Below are 22,215 nucleotides of genomic sequence, written 5' to 3' on the forward strand. Positions count from 1 at the left end.
AATCTGATGTTGTGATTTATCATTTAGGATTTCTGAAAAGCAGAACTTCCCATTTTCCAATAGTTTGATGAATCTCGTTTATTAAGAGGAAAAAAAGAAAAACACCCTTAACCCTTCTGTTACTGAATATGTGATTCTCATTTTAAAATGTTATATTTGTGTTATTATGGAATTGTTTATTCCATTGGTAGGAACAGATCCAAGTTTGTGGGCCTAAGGCTTAAACAACTTTAGGGAGCCCCCTTTTAAAACTGTGGAATAAATAAAATGGTAAGAATATATATATGCCATTTTAACTTTTTTTTTTTTTTTTTTTTTTTTTTGCGGTACGTGGGCCTCTCACTGCCGTGGCCTCTCCCGCTGCGGAGCACAGGCTCCGGACACGCAGGCTCAGCGGCCATGGCTCACGGGCCCAGCCGCTCCGTGGCATGTGGGATCCTCCTGGGCGCGAACCCGTGTCCCCTGCATCGGCAGGCGGACCCCCAACCACTGCGCCACCAGGGAAGACCCCCATTTTAACCATTTTAAGTGTTCAATTCTGTGACATTAAGTACATTCACATTGTGCTACCATCACCATTATATATTTTCAGAACTTTTTCATCATCCCAAATAGAAACTCTATAACCCATTAAACTAATTTTCCATTCCCCCCTCTCCCCTGGCCCATAGCTTTTGTCTCTATGAACATATCTATTCCAGGGACCCTATATAAGTGGAATCATACAGTACTTGTTGTTTTGTGTCTGGCTTATTTCACTTAGCATTATATTTTAAAAGTTCATTCACATTGTAACATAATCAAATTTCATTCCTTTTAAAGGTTGAATAATATTCCATTGTACGTATATACTACATTTTATTTATCCATTCAACTGTAGATGGACACTTGGGTTGTTTCTACCTTTTGACTTATTGTGAGTAATTCTGTGAACACTGGTGTGCAAGTATCTCTTGGAGTCCCTGCTTTCAGTTCTTTTGGGTAATGGGATCTCTTTTAAGAAAAAGGATACAAAACAATGAATACAAATATAAGTACAAAAGGAGGGACTTCCCTGATGGTCCAGTGGCTAAGACTCCACACTCCCAATGCAGGGGGCTCGGGTTCAATCCCTGCTCAGGGAACTAGATCCTACATGCCACAACTATAAGTTCACATACCGCAACTATGAGTTCTCACGCCGCAACTATATAAAAGATCCCGCATGCCACAACAAAGATCCCACACGCAGCAATGGAGATCCCGCAAGGCGCGACTAAGACCTGGCACAGATAAATAAATATTAAAACAAAACAAATATAAGGGGACTTCCCTGGTGGCGCAGTGGTTAAGAATCCACCTGCCAATGCAGAGGACACGGGTTCGAGGTCTGCTCCAGGAAGATCCCACATGCCACAGAGCAACTAAGCCCGTGCACCACAACTACTGTGCCTGCGCTCTAGAGTCTGCGAGCCACAACTACTGAGCCCACGTGCCACAACTACTGAAGCCCGCGCGCCTAGACAAGAGAAGCCACCGCAGTGAGAAGCCCGCGCACCACAACGAAGAGTAGCCCCCGCTTGCCGCAACTAGAGAAAGCCCACGTGCAGCAACGAAGGCCCAATGCAACCAAAAATAAAATAAAAAATTTAAATTATAAATATAAGTACAAAAGGGAATATTTGGAATAAGAAAAAAAAATAACAAAAATATAAATTTTTAAAAGCTGATAAATACAAACAACAAAAAATCCAGAAAAAAGTAACATATGTTGTTATTAGCTGTGATAGAGCCCTGTGATAACATTTTTTCCCCTGCATTTTTTGGCTGCATACTCTTTATCATTTCTTCACAAGACAACAATTTTTTTTTGTTGTTGTTGTAATAAATTTACCCATTTATTATAAGCTAGCAATGTTTCAAATGGTGGAGCCTCTACTGGACTTTCAATTCCTTCAGTCTTCTGATGGCTGTGAGGGCAGGGGCGGTATTGTAGGTCCAGGCACCACCAGCTACCATTCATGAAGGAACCACAGTGCCAGATCCCCACAGCTTGTCTCTTCGTCTTGGTTTTACCACAGAAGGAGCTGTGCTGGCTGGTGTGCTCGCTGATTTCAATTTTCTACACAATTACCCTGAAGGAGGCACCATTACAGTCCCGTATTTACTAACAATTCTGACCGTTTTAGTGCATTTAGCCACATTACCACAAACTAATTCTGAGCCCAGAGAGCAAGACAGTTTTATAGTATCAGTTTCTATAGAGAGAGTGAGAAGATAATTCAACCTTCCCTCTATGTTGGTTGATTGAAATTTTTTCTGATTATTAATAGTTTAAAATTTTTTCTTTCAGCCTCTAAACTAATGCGTGATTCCATGTCTCTAACTTTCTCTGCATTGTCTTGCACTGGTGGTGCCTCTCACCTAAGAGTGAGCCCCTTGGGGCTCCAGCCCTTTGATCTCCCTCCACACTGTCCCAAGTCCAGCTCCTTGAAGTATTTGGTCCTCCCCACTTCGTGAAACCTACCTCTGCCAGGATGGTCTTGGGTTGGTGAGTGAAACCGGGATCATAGTGGTCCCAAGTAGTGACTCATTTAGCTTTTTCTCCTTGGGGTCAAATATGTGGATGTGGAGGGACTGCTGACAATCTTGAGACTGCCACCAAGGAATAGAGGATGACCCCCAGTGGTCCCTGGCTTCCACATGCCTGAGACTACTGCTTGCTTTCTTTTTTCACTGAGGAAAACTGAGGGCCTTGGAAAGGAGCTTTTCAAGTAAGGGACTCTGCCTATGAAGTTTCCTTAGCCTCTGTGCACTGGCCAAGCAAGGGACAGTGGGTGACCTGCTTAGTAAGAAAAATGCTATGCATGGAGTAGGCTACTTCTGATTCTTGAAGCCCTCTTCTTCTTCTTCTTAGTTGAGGCTCAAATATCCTCAACACCAGGCTCAGTACACAAAAACTCAAATCAGGAAACGTTTAAGTCATTCCAACATTCTATGACTCAACATCGAGTTATCCTGGCTTCACATACCATCTCAATAACTGAAATCCTACATTCTTTGTGTGTCTTAAACCTTCAGTTGGGGAGCTCATGCCTTCTCTTGTAGGTGCACTTCTTACACGCAGATTCATGAGAGAAACAACCCAGGAGAACAGGGACTGAGACCCTGCCATTCATTCATCTGTCAAATCTCTGCATGCTAATTATGAGCAATGCATCATTTAAGAGTACAGGAAGATGGGAGTGTGCATCCCTCAAACGGTCCCCCATGTTTGTTAGATACCTTCCTGATGCCCAATGTCTGCTTCTGAGATCAAAAGTTTTGAGTCCCTGTTGCCATATATGGGTCCAAATAGAGACCTCTTGTGCACAGCCTCTTGGACACTGAGTTTTTCTGGAAGCATAGATGACCTCTTCTAGTATAAGCAGCTTGATGAGAGTTCCTAAATTCTCTTGGCTCTGGTGAAATAATTTACACTTTTTCCAGGCATATCTTGCCTGCCTTGGCTCCTGTTGAATCCCAGCAATGACAATGAACAGGGAACAAAGAAAAATAACGAAGATATATATTAACCAAATGTCACGTGTAAACTGCATTTGGATTCTGAATTAAACAAATCTACTCTAAAAGCAAACAACCAAACAACAACAAAAACATTTATGAGACTATTAGGATACTTTTTTAAGGTGAGATGATGGTATTTTCCCCTTAACATTTTATTATGAACATTTTCAAACATACAGTAAAATTGAAAGAATTTATAGTGAACACTGTATATCACCACCTAGATTCTGGCTTTAACATTTTACAGTAAGTCCCCTACCTATGAACCTTCAAGTTGCAAACTTTCAAAGATGCGAACGTGCGTCCCCATGTCCAATCACGTAAGTTAGTTCACGTGTCTGGTGTAGATTGTCAGGTGCGTGCATCCTCTACAAGTGGTTGCGCTTTTGTGTACTTTACTGTACAGTACCGTATAGGGTACAGTAGTACAGTGTCTTTATTTCAAGCCCAGGATGTCCGGAAGCAAGCATAAAAGCAGCAGTGATGTAGCTGGTACTACAAGGAAGCGCCAAGCGATAATTACGGAAACAAAAGTGAAAATTGAGAGGGTGGAGCAAGGCGAAAAGATGGTAGATGTCGCTTGTTCTTATAACATGAATTGTTCAACCATCGGCACGACTCTAAAGAACAAGGACAAGATCATGGAACATGTGAAGTCTGGTGTGCCGACGATGTCGACAATAATATTGGAGAAGTGTGGGAAAGTGATGGAGGAGATGGAGAAACTTCTCAGCGTGCGGTTGCAGGATCAACATCAGCGCTGAGTCCTGCTCAGCTTAATGCCAATTCAAGAGAAAGCTAAAAGCCTTTATGAAGACTTAAAGAAGAAACACAGCGAAGAATCAGAGGGCGCATCTTTTAATGCCAGCCATGGCTGGTTTCATTGGTTCAAGGCTAGAGCCAACCTTCACAATGTAAAAGTAAGTGGTGAGGCAGCAAGTGCGGATATGGTAGCAGCCCAGGAATTTCCTGAAACACTTCGAGAAACTGTTGATGAAGGCACGTATTTACCCGAACAGGTTTTTTTTTTTTTTTTTTTTTTTTTTTTTTTTTTTTTTTTGCGGTACGCGGGCCTCTCACTGTTGTGGCCTCTCCCGTTGCGGAGCACAGGCTCCGGACGCGCAGGCTCAGCGGCCATGGCTCACGGGCCCAGCCGCTCCGCGGCATGTGGGATCCTCCCGTACGGGGTCACAAACCCGTGTCCCCTGCATCGGCAGGCGGACTCCCAACCACTGCGCCACCAGGGAAGCCCCCCGAACAGGTTTTTAATGTGGATGAGACAGGACTGTGCTGGAAGAGGATGCCAGACCGAAGTTACATAAGTATGGAGGAAAAGTTGATGCCACCCTATAAAGCAGCAAAGGTTAGACTAACTCTGTTGTTTGGTGGCAATGCTTTTGGCGATATGAAGGTGAAGCCTCTCTTAGTTTATCATTCAGAGGACCCAGGAGCCCTTAAAAACATAGCCAAGGGCTCTCTTCCCGTTGTGTGGAAGAGTTACCCCAAAGCCTGGGTTACACAGGCTATATTCCAGGACTGGTTTTTCCACCACTTTATCCTGGAGGTAGAGAAATATTGCTTGGAGAAGGATGTCCCATTCAACATTCTTTTGCTGCTGGACAGTGCTCCGGGCCATGCCACATTCACGGACAACTTTAATCCCAACATCAAAGTAGTGCACCTGCCACCGAATACTATGTTGCTCATCCAACCTATGGGCCAGGGAGTTACAGTGTATGCACATGGCTGATCCGCTTTGTTGTGCAACAGAAACTAACACAGTATTGTGAAGCAATTATACTCCAATAAAGATCTATTAAAGAAAAAATATTATTTATTTATTAAAGAATTTTTTTTTTCTGCTGACCTTGGGTGTGTTTTTTTTTCACATCTTTATTGGAGTACAACTGCCCCACAATAGTGCGTTAGTTTCTGCTTTATAACAAAGTGAGTCAGCTATACATATATACATATCCCCATATCTCCTCCCTCTTGCGTCTCCCTCCCACCCTCCCTATCCCACCCCTCTAGACATTCACAAAGCACCGAGCTGATCTCCCCGTGCCATGTGGCTGCTCCCCATCCATTCTACAATTGATAGTGTATATATGTCCATGCTACTCTCTCACTTCGTCCCAGCTTACCCTTCCCCCTCCTCATGTTCTCAAGTCCAAGGAAATATTATTTAAGTCACACATTTTGTCAGGCAGTAAAGGTGAGTGACAAATCAGGAACAACCTTGCGACAACTTTGGAAGGACTGTAACATCTACGAGGCCATAAAAAACATTGACATTGTTTGAAGTGAGGTTACGGCTGTCACCATAAATGGGGTTTGGAAGAACCTTTGCTCAAAGCTTGTTCACAATTTTTATGGATTTGAGAAGGTGAATGAGGAGTCCAAAGAGGTCTTCAGCAACTTAGTGACCCTCAGCGAGAAGCTGGAGCTAGATCTGCAAGAGGATGACTTCATTGAACTCCTTGCTGTGCAACACGAGGAGCTTACTAATGAAGACCTGATGGAATTGGAGGCCCAGAGAAAGGACGAAGAGAGACAAGAGGAAGAAGTAACTGAAGAACTGATGAGATTCAGGGTGCAGGAAATGGCAAGGGAATCTTTATCTGAGGAGGCACTGTTAGTTTTTGACGCACAGGACCCAAACGTAGAAAGGTACACGAAGTTTGCAGCAATTCAGAATGCAATCCAGTTCTACCATGTCATCTATGATGAGAAAATAGAGCTACTACCCAGACATCACTGGATCGTTTTTTCAAGAGGGTAGATAGAATTGAATCCAGCAAGGAACCAGAACCTGTGCCATCTACGTCAGGTGTGAGTGAAGTTGCAGCTTGCCCTCCATCTCCTATTGCTGACCATCCTTCAGCTCTACCATCTCCCACCTCCTTTCCCTCCTCCAGTCAGTAACTCTTCTTGCCTGTTCACTCGATGCCAGCCCCCGTATGCCAGGTGTTGGACTGTACTACAGTACTTTTCAAGGTACTGTACTGTAAGATTAAAAATGTTTAATTTTTGGTTTGTTTTTTATGTACTATTTGTGTGGAAAGTTTTATAAACCTATTAGAGTACAGTAGTATATAGCTGATTGTGTTAATTGGGTACCTAGGCTAGCTTTGTTGGACTTAACGAACAAATTGGACTTACGAACGTGCTCTTGGAACAGAATTCGTTCATGTGTGGGGGACTTACTGTATTATACTGGCTTTTCTACATATCTATATATTTACCCATTTCTTTATTTATCCATTAATCCATCTTATTTTTGGTGCACTTCAAAGTAGTTGCTAGCAACCAGAGCTCCCCAAGGCCTCCATAACTCTGCAGTGGGAAGGCCAGATGGGCACAGCCCAAGTATTGCACTTTAGCTACAAAAGAGGCTAAAGATGATGACATTGGTTTTGTTTCTTTAACACAGACCAAAATAAGGGTTATTTAACCAAGCTGTCTCTCCCATGGAAATGTCCAACCAGGTGAACAGTCAGGGGTGTAGGGCTCTTCCTTTCTCGTTCCATCGTTTTCTGGGATATTGCCTTTTTGTTTTTGGTGGGTAATGGCTCACCACTAGCCCTGCATCCAAGTTCCAACCAGTGGGAAATGAGAAACATATATATGCACAGACTAGGAGAAAGTTAGACTGAAGGAATGGGACATTCCTCTAAGGTCTGGGGCAGTTGAGTTTCTGGGTCTTGGGAACAAGACATACATTAGAGGAAATGGGATCATGTCCAGGTAGCTGGAACCACATCCCAGAATAGGAAAGACTAGGTCATCCCGTCTCTGAGAATGGATCCCAGCCTAATGTTCCCCTGGAGAATTCTTTTCACATGCTCTAGTAATTGGGAATATTCTATGGTAGAATTAGCCCCTGGTTCTCTGGAACTCCTTAGGACGTGTTATTTTGTTCAGGAAACGGTTTCTGAGCTCCTTCGATGTACAATGCTTAATGGTAAGCAGTGGTATGAGATGATTATACTAGTAGTGCTGGTGAGTGCTCCGGCATTATCCTATCCTTACAGACATAAAAGCTTTAACTCAGGATAATGATTCCTTACATTTGTAAGGTGAATTAAAGGTTTCTCAGAATACTTTCATAGGATTTATTCTCATCACTTTGTAAGGTATTATCTTCATTATACAGTTAATAAACAGGCTTGGAAAATTTGCTGAAGGTCACACAGCAGAACTAGGACTCAAATCCATGTCTTTGAAATCCTTACTCACTGCTCTTTCCACTACAGCACAGCCACTTCTAGATTATTTCAGGAAGTGCCAGAAGTTTGCCTCTCCAGGTTGTGAAAGTCAGGCTATTCTTACAGTGCAGGAATATCACCGCATGGATTACTTGCCAATTGCCAAGGTAAAATGTACCTTTACAATGAAGAGTTTTAGCAGCCGCCACTTTTACCAAGTGATCAAACTTATTAATGGACAACCTGATATTATGCACACTCTGATATGATGTGATGCACTAAGAAGTGAACAATATATAATTTGTAGTGTGTTTTTACTAAAAAACACTTAACTTGAATCAAATCAAACCTCTAGTTTCTAACATCTAGATCTAGTCTGAAGTTTACAGGAAATACAGGGAATAGCGGAACAAGTGAAATGGCACTAGGAGAAAACAATAGGCAAATACAGGATGTTGAACATTTTAACAAGAATCCTAGCTTGGAATCTTTCTTTTTAGAATTTTTGAATTTTATTTTATTTTATTTTTTATGCACCAGGTTCTTATTAGTCATCCATTTTATACACATCAGTGTATACATGTCAATCCCAATCTCCCAATTCATCCCACCACCACTCCCACCCACCACTGCTTCTCCCCACTTGGTGTCCATATGTTTGTTCTCTACTTCTTTTTTCTTTTTTTCGCAGTACGCGGGCCTCTCCCGTTGCAGAGCACAGGCTCTGGACGCACAGGCTTAGCGGCCATGGCTCACGGGCCCAGCCGCTCTGCGGCATGTGGGATCTTCCCGGACCGGGGCACGAACCCATGTCCCCTACATTGGCAGGCGGACTCTCTACCACTGCGCCACCAGGGAAGCCCCTGTTCTCTACTTCTGTATCTCAATTTCTGCCCTGCAAACCGGTTCATCTGTACCATTTTTCTAGGTTCCACATATATGAGTTAATATGCAATATTTGTTTTTCTCTTTCTGACTTACTTCACTCTGTATGACAGTCTCTAGATTCATCCACATCTCTACAAATGACCCAATTTCCTTCCTTTTTATGGCTGAGTAATAGTCCATTGTATATATGTAACACATCTTCTTTATCCATTCGTCTGTCAATGGGCATTTAGGTTGCTTCCATGACCTGGCTATTGTAAATAGTGTTGCAATGAACATTGGTGTGCCTGTGTCTTTTTGAATTATGGTTTTCTCTGGGTATATGCCCAGTAGTGGGATTGCTGGGTCATACGGTAATTCTATTTTTAGTTTTTTAAGGACCCTGCATACTGTTCTCCATAGTGGCTGTTAGATTGGAATCTTGAAAGAGTCAATGTCATGAAAAAGAAAATGCAATCCCAGTTTTTTAAGAAAAAGTTACCAAAGCCATTCTTAAAGTGAATATGTTTTTTGCTTGTCATTATAATTTTCTTAGATGTGATGATATTGTAGTTTTTGTTATTTTTTTTTACAGGTATAGAAAGTTTATAGCTCAGCATTGCCAATATAGTTAATTTGACACCTTAGTGCTTAGTCCTACTTGCAAAGTGATTAACAGCTATACAGTAACTTGTTTTATTGTCATCAGCTTTGGCTCAGATGTTTAAATACTTAAGCAACTTGGAAAGATTTTTCATTTGTGTTCTGTTTTCTTGTTTTTTGCATGGGCATGGGTGCAGGTGGGGATTATAATAAAGAGGGGTCAGTTCAATATAATGAAGACAGATCAGGAACTAAACAGCTACTAAAATTTCACTTACTGGGACTTCCCTGGTGATCCAGTGGTTAAGAATCTGCCTTCCAATGCAGGGGACAGCGTTTGGATCCTTGGTCAGGGAACTAAGATCTCACATGCCACAGGGCAACCAAGCCCGTGCGCTGCAACTACTGAGCCTGTGTGCTCTGGAGCCCGAGTGCCACAACTAGAGGGCTGTCAACGTCACAACAAAGACCCAATGCAAAGAAGTAAATAAATAAATATTTTAAAAATTTATTTTAAATTTTTTCATTTACCATTTCCTTACAAAATATGTGTGGGAGAATATGGCTTAAAGACAGATGGGAAAAGCCTCTTATTTGTTCATACTACTTTACTGTACTACTTATCCAGTCTGACAATAATGCCAAATTTATTTACTACCTAGGGCAAGGGTAACTAAGAGGAATTTTATGAAGTCCAATTAATTTTGATTCTGAGATCTTAAGTGCTTAAAATTTTGGAGTTCTTCAGATTAACTCAAAAAAAAAATCAACAACCAAAATACCCCAAAGGTTAGATAAAGAGCAATTGGTTAGCCATCAACAATTATCCAATTCTTTCACAGATTAGGATTAGTTAGTAGACTAATAGTCTGTAGACCAAGGCAACTTTTCTTAAGCAAGATGCTTCTATTAAGGAGAGAAAAATGATCTCTTCAAAAACAAAACACTAGAGTAACGGAAATAAAAACAAAAATAAAGAAATGGGACTTAAAATCTTTTGCACAGCAAAGGAAACCATAAACAAGACAAAAATACAACCCTCAGAATGGGAGAAAATATCTGCAAATGAAGAAACAGGCAAAGGATTAATCTCCAAAATATACAAACAGCTCATGGAGCTCAATATCAAAAAAACCCCAAACAATCCAGTTAAAAAATAGGCAGAAGATCTAAATAGACATTTCACCAAGGAAGACATACAGATGGCCACGAGGCACGTGAAAAGAAGCTCAATGCTCAACATGACTAATTATAAGCGAAACGTACCTTAGACATAGAGAATGGACCTGAGGACACGGGGTGGGAGGGGGAAGCTGGGGCGAAGTGAGAGTAGCATCGACATATATACAGTACCGAATGTAAAATAGCTGGTGGGAAGCAGCAGCATAGCACAGGGAGATCAGCTCGGTGCTTTGTGATCACCTAGAGGGGTGGGATAGGGTGGGTGGGAGGGAGGCTCAAGAGGGAGGGGATATGGGGACATATGTATGCACATGGCTGATGCACCTTGTTATACAGCAGAAACTAACACAGTATTGTGAAGCAATTATACTCCAGTAAAGATCTATTAAAAAAAAAAAGTGGTCTAAAATCATTCTAGAGCTATCTCTTGGGTCAGAAATAGAACAATGGACAACACACTTTCCACAAACGTACCATTTTCCCTTGCTTCCCTCTGTCCCTCCCTACATCCTCCCTCCTGCCTCCCTCCCTTTGTTTTATTTATTTGAAAATTTTATTTATTTTTGGCTGTGTTGAGTCCTCGTTGCAGTGAGCGGGCTTCTCATTGCAGTGGCTTCTCTTGTTGGGGAGCACGGGCTCTAGGTGTGTGGGCTTCAGTAGTTGTGTCCCACGGGCACTAGAGTGCAGGCTCAGTAGTGGTGGTGCATGGGCTTAGTTGCTCCGTGGCATGTGGGATCTTCCCGGACCAGGGCTCAAACCCGTGTTCCCTGCGTTGGCAGGCGGATTCTCAACCACTGCACCACCAGGGAAGCCCCTTTCTTTTTAAAAGAGAGAAGTTGGTTTTATATATCAAACCCAGAATTTTCATGTTTCCCAATTTTGGTGCTAGAGATCCCCAAATTCCTTGAACTCATTTGGGAAGGTTTCTGAAGGTGTGCATTATAGTAAACAGTAGCAAAATACCAAACCACTTCTATTGCTAAAAAGCAGCTACTCCTGCTTGTGCTTTTAGAATACTAGTTGTAAAACAGCAACAACATGCAAAGTGCGCCATCAATTGGGATTTGAGCTATTCTAAGGAAAAAGCATTGTTTTCTTTAAAAACAGTGCAAGGCAGGATGTCTATAATCATATTGGGCAAATATTGAGTTTTGGGGGAAAATGTCAGAAAACAGCCAAAAGGAAGAGACAATAGCATTATATTTAGTATTCTAAAGGCATGCTTCAGGTAGTTAACTATGATTCTGGTAAGACCAACTGCTCACACGCACACACACAGATTTTAATGGTTAAAAAACCCTCAAATTTGTTACTTTATTTATTTATTTATTTTTTGGATGTACCACATGACATACAGGATCTTAGTTCCCCGAGGAGGGATGGAACCTGTGTCCAGTGGAAGTGTGGAGTCTTAACCACTGGATCACCAGGGGAGTCCCCAGATTTGTTACTTTAGAAAAATAAATGCAGTGGATTTTCAGCAATATTATTGACTCTGATTGCTCAGTCCACACATAAGTAATAGTTGCTTTCTATGGTGATAGGGCTTCTCTGCACTAATTCCCATCATGTTGAAAAACACTCTTGCAGGTTAAGTAAAGACCGAACTGTTGCACAAAGTAAGATTTACTCATCAGATCCCACTGATGAGCCTGTCTCCTGGGCAACCTTCTTGGTGAAGCTTTATTGATTTGATTCAAAGTTTCCTGAGGAATCCAGCTCATGTCAACATCATTTTGACTTGACCTACCCATCTCTACCTCTGTATGGGTCTCTTGTGCTTTCTAGATTCTAGGAGCTGATGAAGGCCAACAACCACAAAGAGCCCAAGACCAGTAAGGAACATATACCCGAAGATTGTTTCTCCATCTAACCCATCTTCTGTCTCAATAATTGTAACTGTTTGATAGAAGACAGCATCTTGGAAAATGTTGCCGTTCAAATCTTTGTAGTTCAGACCAGACCAAAGGGCCTTCCACCCACGGGCTCTGCAGGAATGAAGGAGTACTCAAAAATGCCTGCCTCTGGGGCGGCACTACAGTGTTCAGAGGAAGAGCTGTGAAATTCTGGATGTAAAACTGGTAGTCCTGAAGATAACGGAATGAGGTGTCTAGAGATTCAACAATAAAATCTGGTCTGTAAAGTCTACCAGGAACTTCACAATGTTATCTGCTGGAAACTCTCCTTTCACAAACAGGATGGTTGTATCTGCACTCGGTGAAGCTTCAGGTTCACCAGATACATCTTCTTCCTCTTTATCTTCGGCCAAATATGTGGGTTCATCATCTTCCACCTCTGCTTCATCGTCTTCATCTTCATTTATAGAATCTTCCACTGTTTCTTCATCTTCTGTAAGACCTCGAGTCACTGCCAATGAGCCTCCAGGATCTCCTCGGAGCAAGAGGCTGGCAGGGAACAGCAGCAGGAGAAGCAGCAGCAGGCGGGGGAGGGACTTCATGGCGCCGCCGCTCCGGCGTCCGGTCCCTGTTTGTTGTAGTTTCATAGCATATTGTTCTTATTCTGTGGAAATGCATGCTACAGTATTTAATTATGACATGTCATGATGTAAAGTATTAGTTATGGAACCTTATGATGTCTGCAACTCAAACGGTTCAACACAACAACTTTCAAGCGGTTCAACAACTTTTTTTTTTTTTTCGGTACGCGGGCCTCTCACTTTTGTGGCCTCTCCCGTTGCGGAGCACACGCTCCGGACGCGCAGGCTCAGCGGCCATGGCTCACGGGCCCAGCCGCTCCGCAGCATGTGGGATCCTCCCGGACCGGGGCATGAACCCGTGTCTCCTGCCTCGGCAGGCGGACTCTCAACCACTGCGCCACCAGGAAAGCCCTCAACAACTTTTATAAACACACACACGTACATACACACATACGTACATCCATACTGGGAGAAAATGAGCAGAAACCGCAAAATGGTAAGAATTGTTTGATCTAGGTGGAGGGTATACAGGTGTTCACTGCACTGTGCTCTCAACTTCCCGTCTGCATTAAAATTATCCTAATAAAATGTTGGAGGGGAAAAACACCGCCTCTCCTCGCGGAACCGCCTCGGGTCCGAAAGGTTGGGAGAGCAGGTGGGAAGGCCAGCAACGCCCTCACCCCAACCAGCGGGACCAACCTCGAGACTCCATCTGGGCATGCTCAGAGGCTCCGTCGCGCCCGCCCCGCCCCTCGGGGTACGTGAGCGCAAGGCGCAGGCGCCCGGCTCCCGGCAGCCCGCGAGACGCCAGCTGCGAAACGCGGCGGACGCCTGAGGTGCGGGAGCTCTGCGAGGATGGAGGCGTCGAAGGTGGAAAAGTTCAGCACCGACGACAGGGGAAACGGGCTGCGTGCGTTGGCGCCACTGCGACCCGGAGAGCTGCTTTTCCGCTCGGATCCTTTGGCGTACACGGTGTGCAAGGGGAGTCGTGGTGTCGTCTGCGACCGCTGCCTCCTCGGGTACGTACCTCCCTCGCCCACCTGAGTCCAGAGCAGTGAGGGGTCCGGGGTGCTGAGGGCGTGGCGGGGGGGGGCAGCCCTCCCCGGGACTCCCCATGGCTGTGGCTGCACAAGGTCTCGCCGGTGCTGCCCAGATGCCCAGCCCCGCACTTCCCCAGATGAGCGGCTCCCGGGGGCGCCTCGCAGCTGACAGACTCCGCTTGGCCGTCCCCTGGGCTGCCGCGGCGGGGGTTGGAGGGACCCCAGACGCAGCCCCAGCTGGACCCGCTACCACCCCACCCCGCCGTAGTATTAACTGGAGAGAGCCGGTGGGCAGACTTAAGGGGAGACGTTGAGCCGTGGGTAGTTTTGCTGCGGAACAAAAAAGTCTGTGTCTCAGGCGATAAGCTTCATTGGTGCCGTTGTGGAAATCACAGTTGGAGGAGGTGGGGGTGAGTGGGAGAACGGATGGTGTAAGTCAGGCTGACGGCCGAGGCCTCGCCAAGAAAGTGCGGGGCTCGCAGGACGCAGAAGAATCTTGGTGTTCACGGAGCACTTCCTGTGGTCCAGGTTCTGTTTGGCCTGGGGATACAAAGATGAACGGGACGTCCTTAAGAATCCTTAAGGAGCAGATAAGTGAGCGAGATAATTAATTACAGTGTATCAGAAGGGCTGAAATAGAGATGCAGTACTGTGCTGTAGGAGCATAAGTTACTGAGCTTCCATCGTGTGCTTTGCATTTAATGACTGCAGGCAGGTCTAACTCTTAACCACCTATCTAGATGCAAGAATTCATGTGAAAGTAATTTGTAAGCCTGTAAGCACTGGGTCAATGTAAAGTGCTATGGGAGAGCAATTTATGGAAATGTGTAATATGTATGCACAGTCATAGGAATTGTATTCAAGCAACAATTGTTCTTGAGCTCCTATTATATGTCAAGGAGAAGAGCTCTGTTTTAGATGGCTGGGATGATTTTTTTCCATGACTGCTCTTCCAGACCTATTAGTCTGGGATTGGGGTGGATGGAGGTGAGGGGGTAAGTGCAAAGCTCAAATCAGTAGCTTGACCATTAGTATTACTATGTCCTTATTTGGTTCATAATTGAGGAATTTATTCTCATATTTTAAAGTTACTTAATTGTATTTGTTGCTTCCTGAAGTAATGATAACAGCAACAACAACAAAAATTCTTTGAGGAGTGAACACCTTGAAGCTTTTGTAAACTGTGTGGTTGAAAACAATTCATTCCTTTCAAGAAATGAAATGCTGAAGGCTTCAACATTGAAAGTTGTAGACCTTTGATTCTCATTCAGGCAAATTAGAGAGAAAGCTGGGATGTTCATCCTGTTAAATCCTTTGGAGGTGTTTCTAGAGTTTGAATGTAGCCCAGAACAGAGAACTTGCTTTTTCTTAAGTCTTATAACATTAATTGATGAAGATGTGGATCATCTTGCAGATGAAACCAGACTGCCAAGTTATTTAGTAGTTGGAATAGAAAAGTTTTGGAATGAATACACGATGACAGATTATTAATTGAATTATCAGAGCTGAACTTTAGTTCACATGGAACATGGAATTGTCCACTTTCCAAATAGACTGCACAAACCCAGCCCTTTGTATGTGGCATACTTCTTGATTTACCAATAAAATTCCATTACTGCTATCGCTTATTTTTCTTATTAACAAGAACTGTAATGATTTAAACGAGAAAAGGAATTTCATGAAAGAGTTTTGGGGAGTTCTTGGCATCCTTTTAAAGTCTAGAGGAAACCCAGCTCTGAAAATGGGCAGGAACCAGGGGAGTTCCACAGTCAGAATTGCACTTCAGAAGTAGATGGGGTTGGGACCTGGAGAGTACGTTCCTTCTGACGCTGCCTGGTAATACTGGGTTCTGCAGCATGTGTCGCCAGCACTATGACACTGGACCCTACTGCTGCTGCTATTCTTGCCACCACTGCCGCCGCCACTGCTGCTTGGGAAACTGGTTATTGCTGGAAAGTTGCCAGCTCACCCATGCTTCTTTGTGATATTAGCTTTCTCTTTCTTTCTTTTTTTTTTTCTATTTAATTTTTTTGGCTGTGCCGCGAGGCTTGCTGGATCTCAGTTCCCCGACCAGGGACTGAACCTAGGCCGTGGCAGTAAAAGCCCGGAATCCTAACCACTAGGCAACCAGGGAACTCCGGATATTAGCTTCTGATTCAAAGTTCTCAGTGGGTGTCTTGGATTGGTTGAGCTTGGGTCACTGCCTGCATCCTAGCTACAAGGGAAGTTGAGAAGGTGAGTAGTTGGCCTTCGTGGCTTTTAAGAAAGGAGGTAGGTTCTACTTCCCACCATATGCATATTATAATGGAGAAATCAGCAAACATAAACATAGGAAAGGTAATATCAGTAAATGCCAAGGATCCAAACAAAACAAACTAAAACAAACAAATGGATTTTTTTTTTTTTTTTTTTTTTTTTGCGGTACGTGGGCCTCTCACTGCTGTGGCCTCTCACAGCTGTGGCCCCTCCCGCTGCGGAGCACAGGCTCCGGACGCCCAGGCCCAGCAGCCATGGCTCACGGGCCCAGCCGCCCCGCAGCATGTGGGATCCTCCCGGACCGGGGCATGAACCTGCGTCCCCTGCATCGGCAGGCGGACTCTCAACCACTGCGCCACTAGGGAAGCCCTGCACTTAATTTTGGATTGCTAAGACATAGTTCACAGGTGCTGAACTAGTGCTCCTAGTAGTAGGAGCTCTGTTGAACACTTCTGCTTCAGTGGTTGTTGTGTTTCTGAAGTGCTTAGCTAGGAATCACTGCAGCCTGAGGGTAGTGTTAGAGAAATCAAACTTTGGTGCGTTGTCTTATGCAGTTTTCTACCAATATTGAATGCTCATCAGTGGGGGGATACAATTCTGTGTTCCTTATCACCTTGTAAGTAAAATTTGTTTCTTATTAGCTGTGAAGTCCTTAAGAGTAGATGTCTTTCAATTTTTGTAAACTCCAGTGCCTGGCATGTAGTAAGCTTTTAATTTGTAGTATGAACATCTTGCAGAATTCTCCTCTAGTTGTTTTTGTCCTTTTGCTGCCTTCCATTTGAATTAAGAAATGGAATGAAAATATTAGTTTGTAACGAATAACAACAGTTCCATGGGAAGTGGGGGGGGGACCAAAATAGAATAAAAGAACAGGTATTTATTGTAATTACTTCATTACTCTCCAGATCATTTATTGTTATAAGATTCTACCTGATTTCCTTTGGCCTTGGGCTGTTTTGATTAGTGCTTTAGTTCCTGCATATTTATTTTTATTAATAGAGAAACTTAAACCTGCTTTATGACTTCTCTTGCTTTTTTCCTTTCCTTTTCTTTTCCTTTCCTTTCCTTTTTTTTTCATGGATTGGCTCCTGGTATTTTGTGTTGTGAGTGGGAAAGAATGAGGTATATAAATTGGAGAAAGATTAAATGACAATGAAATTGTGACCTGAAATAATTTATATTATCCTTTTTCTTATCCATTTTTAATTTGATGGAGCTGGAGAAGATTGACAAGGGTTATTTGTGTCTTCTGTTTGTTTTGGTATATGTAACACATAAAATTCCATTGTAATTATTTTGTTTGTAGGTCTCCCCACTTTAGTGACGTAAGTCTAATCTTTATATCTCTGGGACCTAGTACACAAGTGATTCTAACTGTTGGAGTTGTGAAGGGATAATATTTTGGGGAATTTAAAGTCATTCTTTGTTTTTGGTTTTCTAAAGTTCCAAGTTGCCTGCAGTTTCCATTATCAAGAGCTTCCATGGCAAACTCTAATAATAGTTTCTTCTGCAGGGTAAAGAGGGTATTTCTTCCATCACTAAAGCTGAGTATGAGGCTTAGTGCCTCCCAGGAGGAAGGAGAATGAATTGGAAAGTCCATCTTTTTTCAGCCCTGGTGGCTTATGGGAAGCAGGGGATGGGCGGGGGGGAAATAGATTGTGAGAAACATATGTTCTGACCTTCCTTGTCTGGCCAAAGTTCTGGGGTTGGGGTGAGGGTATTAAATGGGTTGACGGGTCAGTCAAAAGTAGAAGGCCTTAAAAAAAAAAAAAAAAAGTGGAAGACCTTTGGGTCTGCTCCTTATTTGTAAGCTTGAGAGCTGTGTAGGCTGTTGCTGTGCCAACATTGGGGCCTAGGGCATAGCAGTGGTAAGAGAAAGTGGCTGGCTGCATGAGTCTGTGCTGGCAGGGGATTCTGAAGTGCTCTCATATCACTTCAGGGATGTGGACAAGCTTAGAGGCCTGGTGGAACAGCAGGCATCATGACAAAGGGCTGTGTGACTCTAGGTCAGGAACATGGAGACCAGAGGTGGGAGGCAGCATGACATCCCAAAAGGTGAGATGGCACCAGTCCAGCCATAGGACCTGATCACTGCCTTGCAGCAGAGACCAGTGAGGATCCTTAGAGACGTCAAGATCTGAGGTCTTGCCACCGTAAGGATGTCCCATAAGCCCCACTTGGAGAAATATTTACCTGAAAGCGACTGTTGAAACCAGCTCTGGTAAGGAGTTAAACTTAAATGTCTGAATATTAACTGGAAGAGACTGAGATGTTATTTGGCAAATATTACATTTCTGGCTATTTACTAGGGTGAGTGTTCTTGAGGAAGCTTGGATTAATTATAGAAAAAACAGCCCCATGTTCATGAGACAGAGTAGATCAATTATAGGAAATAAAGCAACTACATTTGAGCTACAGTGTGGGTAAATATGATCAGGCAGTAAAGGGCAAAAAAAAGAACCCTGGTGAGATGATGTAATCCGTCTTGGCCAAGGACTGAACCTAGGGTGGAAGCAGGAGGGAATACCTTCTTATACTGGGGTAAGAAGAAGAGGTGCCCGAGAAGGTAACAGCAGTGACTGCAAGGCTTGAGGACAACTAGGGAGGCGGCTGCTGAGTGACAGATTCTCAGAGAGGAGAAGGTGTGAAATATTCTTCTAGGAGAGGAAAGTGAATTGCTTAGGAAAATATAGCGGGGTTGCTGGGAAGTGCTAAGGGTCCACTTAAAACTTTTGTTCATTTATTTACCGTGAGAGCAGTTAGCAGACTAGTGCTCTTTTCTCCCAGTGGTTGGCAGTTTGACTGTGAGAATTGGGCTCACCCAGGGCTGCCTGGTTACCATGATGGGTGGAGAGAGGAAGCAGGAAGCTGAAGTCGTGGGCAAGGAAGAGTGTAATCATGGACCATATTTCTAAGCTAGGGACTGAGGTCATGAGGAAGGTGATGAACAGTGAAATGTGGTGGAAGCAATGGATTAGAGGACCTGATGTGCTCAGAGCGATGGTGGAGCGGTCAGAGGATGGGGTGACTTGACATATATATGCTTTAGAAGTAGTGTGTGATTTGGTACCGCAGGGTTTAGGGTATGCAGAAAGTGACTGAGGTAGGGAATAAGAAAAATGTTGGAATGATCAGGAGACTGAGAGGCTGAGGTGTTAGATGAATCTTCTAAATAAGTGAAGTTACCAAGAATGCTAGGCATTGGAAGGAATGGTTTCAACAAAGGCAGAATTCTCATTTTGGCTTCCTGACCCGGGGTTTAAGGGCTGACCAGAAAGAGCCAAGTGGAGACAGGGAGGCACTCACTTCTGTTCAAATAGTGTATAAAAGACATTCTGTGGGTTTACAGCTGGTTTTGTGAAGTATCCCAGCACCAGGTGCAAGTGAGCTGCTGTAGTGTTGCAGACTCTTCCTGGGGGGATGGGCTTGGAAGATGGAAAGACAAGGAAAATCTTCTCAAGGGAAGGACCTTGAGAGCATTGAAATCAGGGTTTGCACATTCCTGGACAGTGGTTCATGGGCTTACTGGAAGGTCAAGGACTTAGAGTAAAATAAAGTAGAAGGATTGATGAGGTGGGTTGGGAAAGGACTCTTTGGATATGACTTCCATTTTTCTTTTTAAGTGGGAGTTATAATTCCTGTTTCTTTTGCTACTACCTTTTCTTCTGCATGGAAGTTTGGTGAAGGGCTGTATGGCAGAGCCCTGAGCCTGAAAACATTTGGTCCATGTGATTGCCGCAGCAGAGGACGTTCTTAATCAGACAGGATGACCTGCTTTGTGGATAGCAGTAAGTTCTCCTTCTTCAGACAGCCTGGTGCTTGTTCAAGGGCTCAAGAACAGAGCAACCATGGGGACAGGGATGGAGGCTGGTGCCTAGAACTCAACAGTGCAGACTTCCTCTCACCATGGCTATTGTGGCTTCTACTGGTACACAGTTCCCAGTTTGTTAGGGATCCTGAGTTCCTCAAATGGCAGCACATGTTTGGGAACCTGGCCAGCTGGTGTCAGGTTTTTATTTTAGACCCTTTTGTCATGGAGCAATCATTGATTTGTTCTCATTGGAACACTCATTTTTTCCTGCCCTTGGATTTGCCTTTTCTACTTGTGCTGCCATCTCTGAGACCCACTGAAATCTTCTGTGAAGCTGTGCTACTCCTTACAAGGTTGGCTCTGACCTTCACAGAAAGAGAATTGAAGCAGCGGGCTAATACCTATGGTTTGACTTCTCTTGACTTATATGCTGTCATTTGAGGCAGCTGATTTCATACACCGTGGTTCTCAAACTTCAGTCTCAGGACCACTTTACCCTCTTAAGAATTATAGAAAAAGATTTCATAGGAGGGTTTAAAAAAAAAAAGTTATTTAGGGCCCTGCAGGGGTTTAAACAAAACATAACCATGCAAGCAGTGTGGTTATATTTATTGATTTTACTGCTTAAAATATTAAAACTGATAAGTTTTGAAATATACAGTCAGCCCTCCATGGATCAAAAATATTCAGGGGACAGAAGAAGTCCAGAAAGTTCCAAAAAGCAAAACTTGAATTTGCAGTGCAAAGGCAACTATTTACATAGCATTTACCTTTTATTTACAACTATTTACATACATTTACATTGTATTAGGTGTTATAAATAATCTAGAGATGATTTAAAGTATATGAAAGGATGTGTGTAGGTTGTATGTAAATAGTATGCCATTTTACATAAGGGACTTGAGCGTCCGAGGATTTTAGTATTGTGAGGGTCCTGGAACCAATCCACTGCAGATACCAAGGGACGACTGGATTTAAACATAATGAATCATTGCATTTTGACAAGGATTTTAATGACACAGACTGTATTTGCAAAACAAAAGAAAATTTGCTGAGAAAATTCGCTTACTTTCATTTTTGTATGTCTCTCTAACGTCTGGCTTAATAGAACACCCTCAGATTCTCACAACTGCTCCTGCATTTAGTGTATTGTAAAATCACAAGTCATTTAACCTCTAGAAAACTCCACTGTACATTGTGAGAGAAAGAGAATAAAAAGACAAAAAATGTCTTAGTATTATTATGAAAATAGTTTTGACCTCGTGGGCCTCCTGAAAGGGCTTTGGAGTCCCGGGACCCTACTTTGAGAACCACTGTTATAAAAGACTGTACCTGTCTTTTGTGACATTTGGAGAGGCTCAGATTTGTTCTCCAGTGTATGTTGTGAACCATGAACAATATTTGTTCTGGTTTTCTTGTAACCTGCCAGGATATACTGGGATCAGGAACCAAAGTATGGAGTTAGTGCCTCTCTGTTAGTATGACTTGTTCAACGTTTGCTTCCCGTCTTCTAACTCTGGCTGGTTCTGGTCGTTTAAGAGTCAAGGGACTTGCGATGGTGATTAACCTTGATTATTAAGGGAAAGTAAGAGAGCCATTTTCCATTTACTTGTTACCACAGTATATGATGACTGAAAATTATTTTTCAGTAGCTAATATGATTATCACTTACTAAGCAATGACAGGCATGATTTTAAGCGCTTTACCTTAAATAGTACTTCACTTAATTCTCATAATGACTCTAAAGTGTCTATTATGTTCCTTGTAAGCACAGATATGAACTAGAGAGCATTCAGACATTTGTAGAGTGTAAATTGGTATGCTCCTTTGGAGGGCAATTTGGTAGTACCTAGCAAAATTGAGCACTGTGTTTTCTTGACCGTATTTTTGGGATTCTGACAAATGAAAATAACAATGGTTGCACAAGAATACTTAGTATAGCATTTTTGTAATTAAGAAAAAAGGAGAGAGAATTTTAATGTGCATTAATAGGAACTGGTTAAGTTATGGTGCAGCCATATTGTAGAATCCATGTAGCTGTTAAGATTGAAGTGGATCTGTTTCTACAGTGGATGTGGATGGATGTCAGTAACACATTGTTGGGTGAATAAAGTTGTAGAACAATGTGTGTATTTTAAATAAAATTTTTGTGTGCATGTACTTGTGCGTGTAGAAGAGGTCTGGAAGAACACCCCAGAATTCTAATACGGTTACTTTCGGAGGATGGGACTTGGAGGGGGGAAGATATCCTTTTGTACTTTATAT

At 43.1% G+C, this 22,215-nt stretch overlaps 1 protein-coding gene and 2 pseudogenes across 2 annotated transcripts in view; 1 reads left to right on the forward strand and 2 right to left on the reverse strand.

Moving 5' to 3' along the window:
- Positions 1–1,914: 1,914 nt before the first annotated feature.
- Positions 1,915–3,856, reverse strand: LOC115859541 (large ribosomal subunit protein eL43-like; annotated as a pseudogene).
- An 8,106-nt stretch (positions 3,857–11,962) lies between these two features.
- Positions 11,963–12,864, reverse strand: LOC115859492 (translocon-associated protein subunit alpha pseudogene; annotated as a pseudogene).
- A 756-nt stretch (positions 12,865–13,620) lies between these two features.
- The window catches only part of SMYD3 (SET and MYND domain containing 3), a 713,667-nt gene continuing 705,072 nt past the window's right edge, over positions 13,621–22,215 (forward strand). The window contains exon 1 of one of the 2 annotated variants that reach the window (XM_030868516.2): positions 13,621–13,862. In XM_030868516.2, the coding sequence (XP_030724376.1) occupies positions 13,699–13,862 (164 nt within the window). In that variant the 5' untranslated portion in view covers positions 13,621–13,698. The remainder of the gene's footprint in view (positions 13,863–22,215) is intronic. The other variant, XM_060305607.1, reaches the window with a different exon arrangement.

This window comes from Globicephala melas, chromosome 1 (assembly GCF_963455315.2).
Source record: "Globicephala melas chromosome 1, mGloMel1.2, whole genome shotgun sequence".
Classification (NCBI taxonomy): domain Eukaryota; kingdom Metazoa; phylum Chordata; class Mammalia; order Artiodactyla; family Delphinidae; genus Globicephala; species Globicephala melas.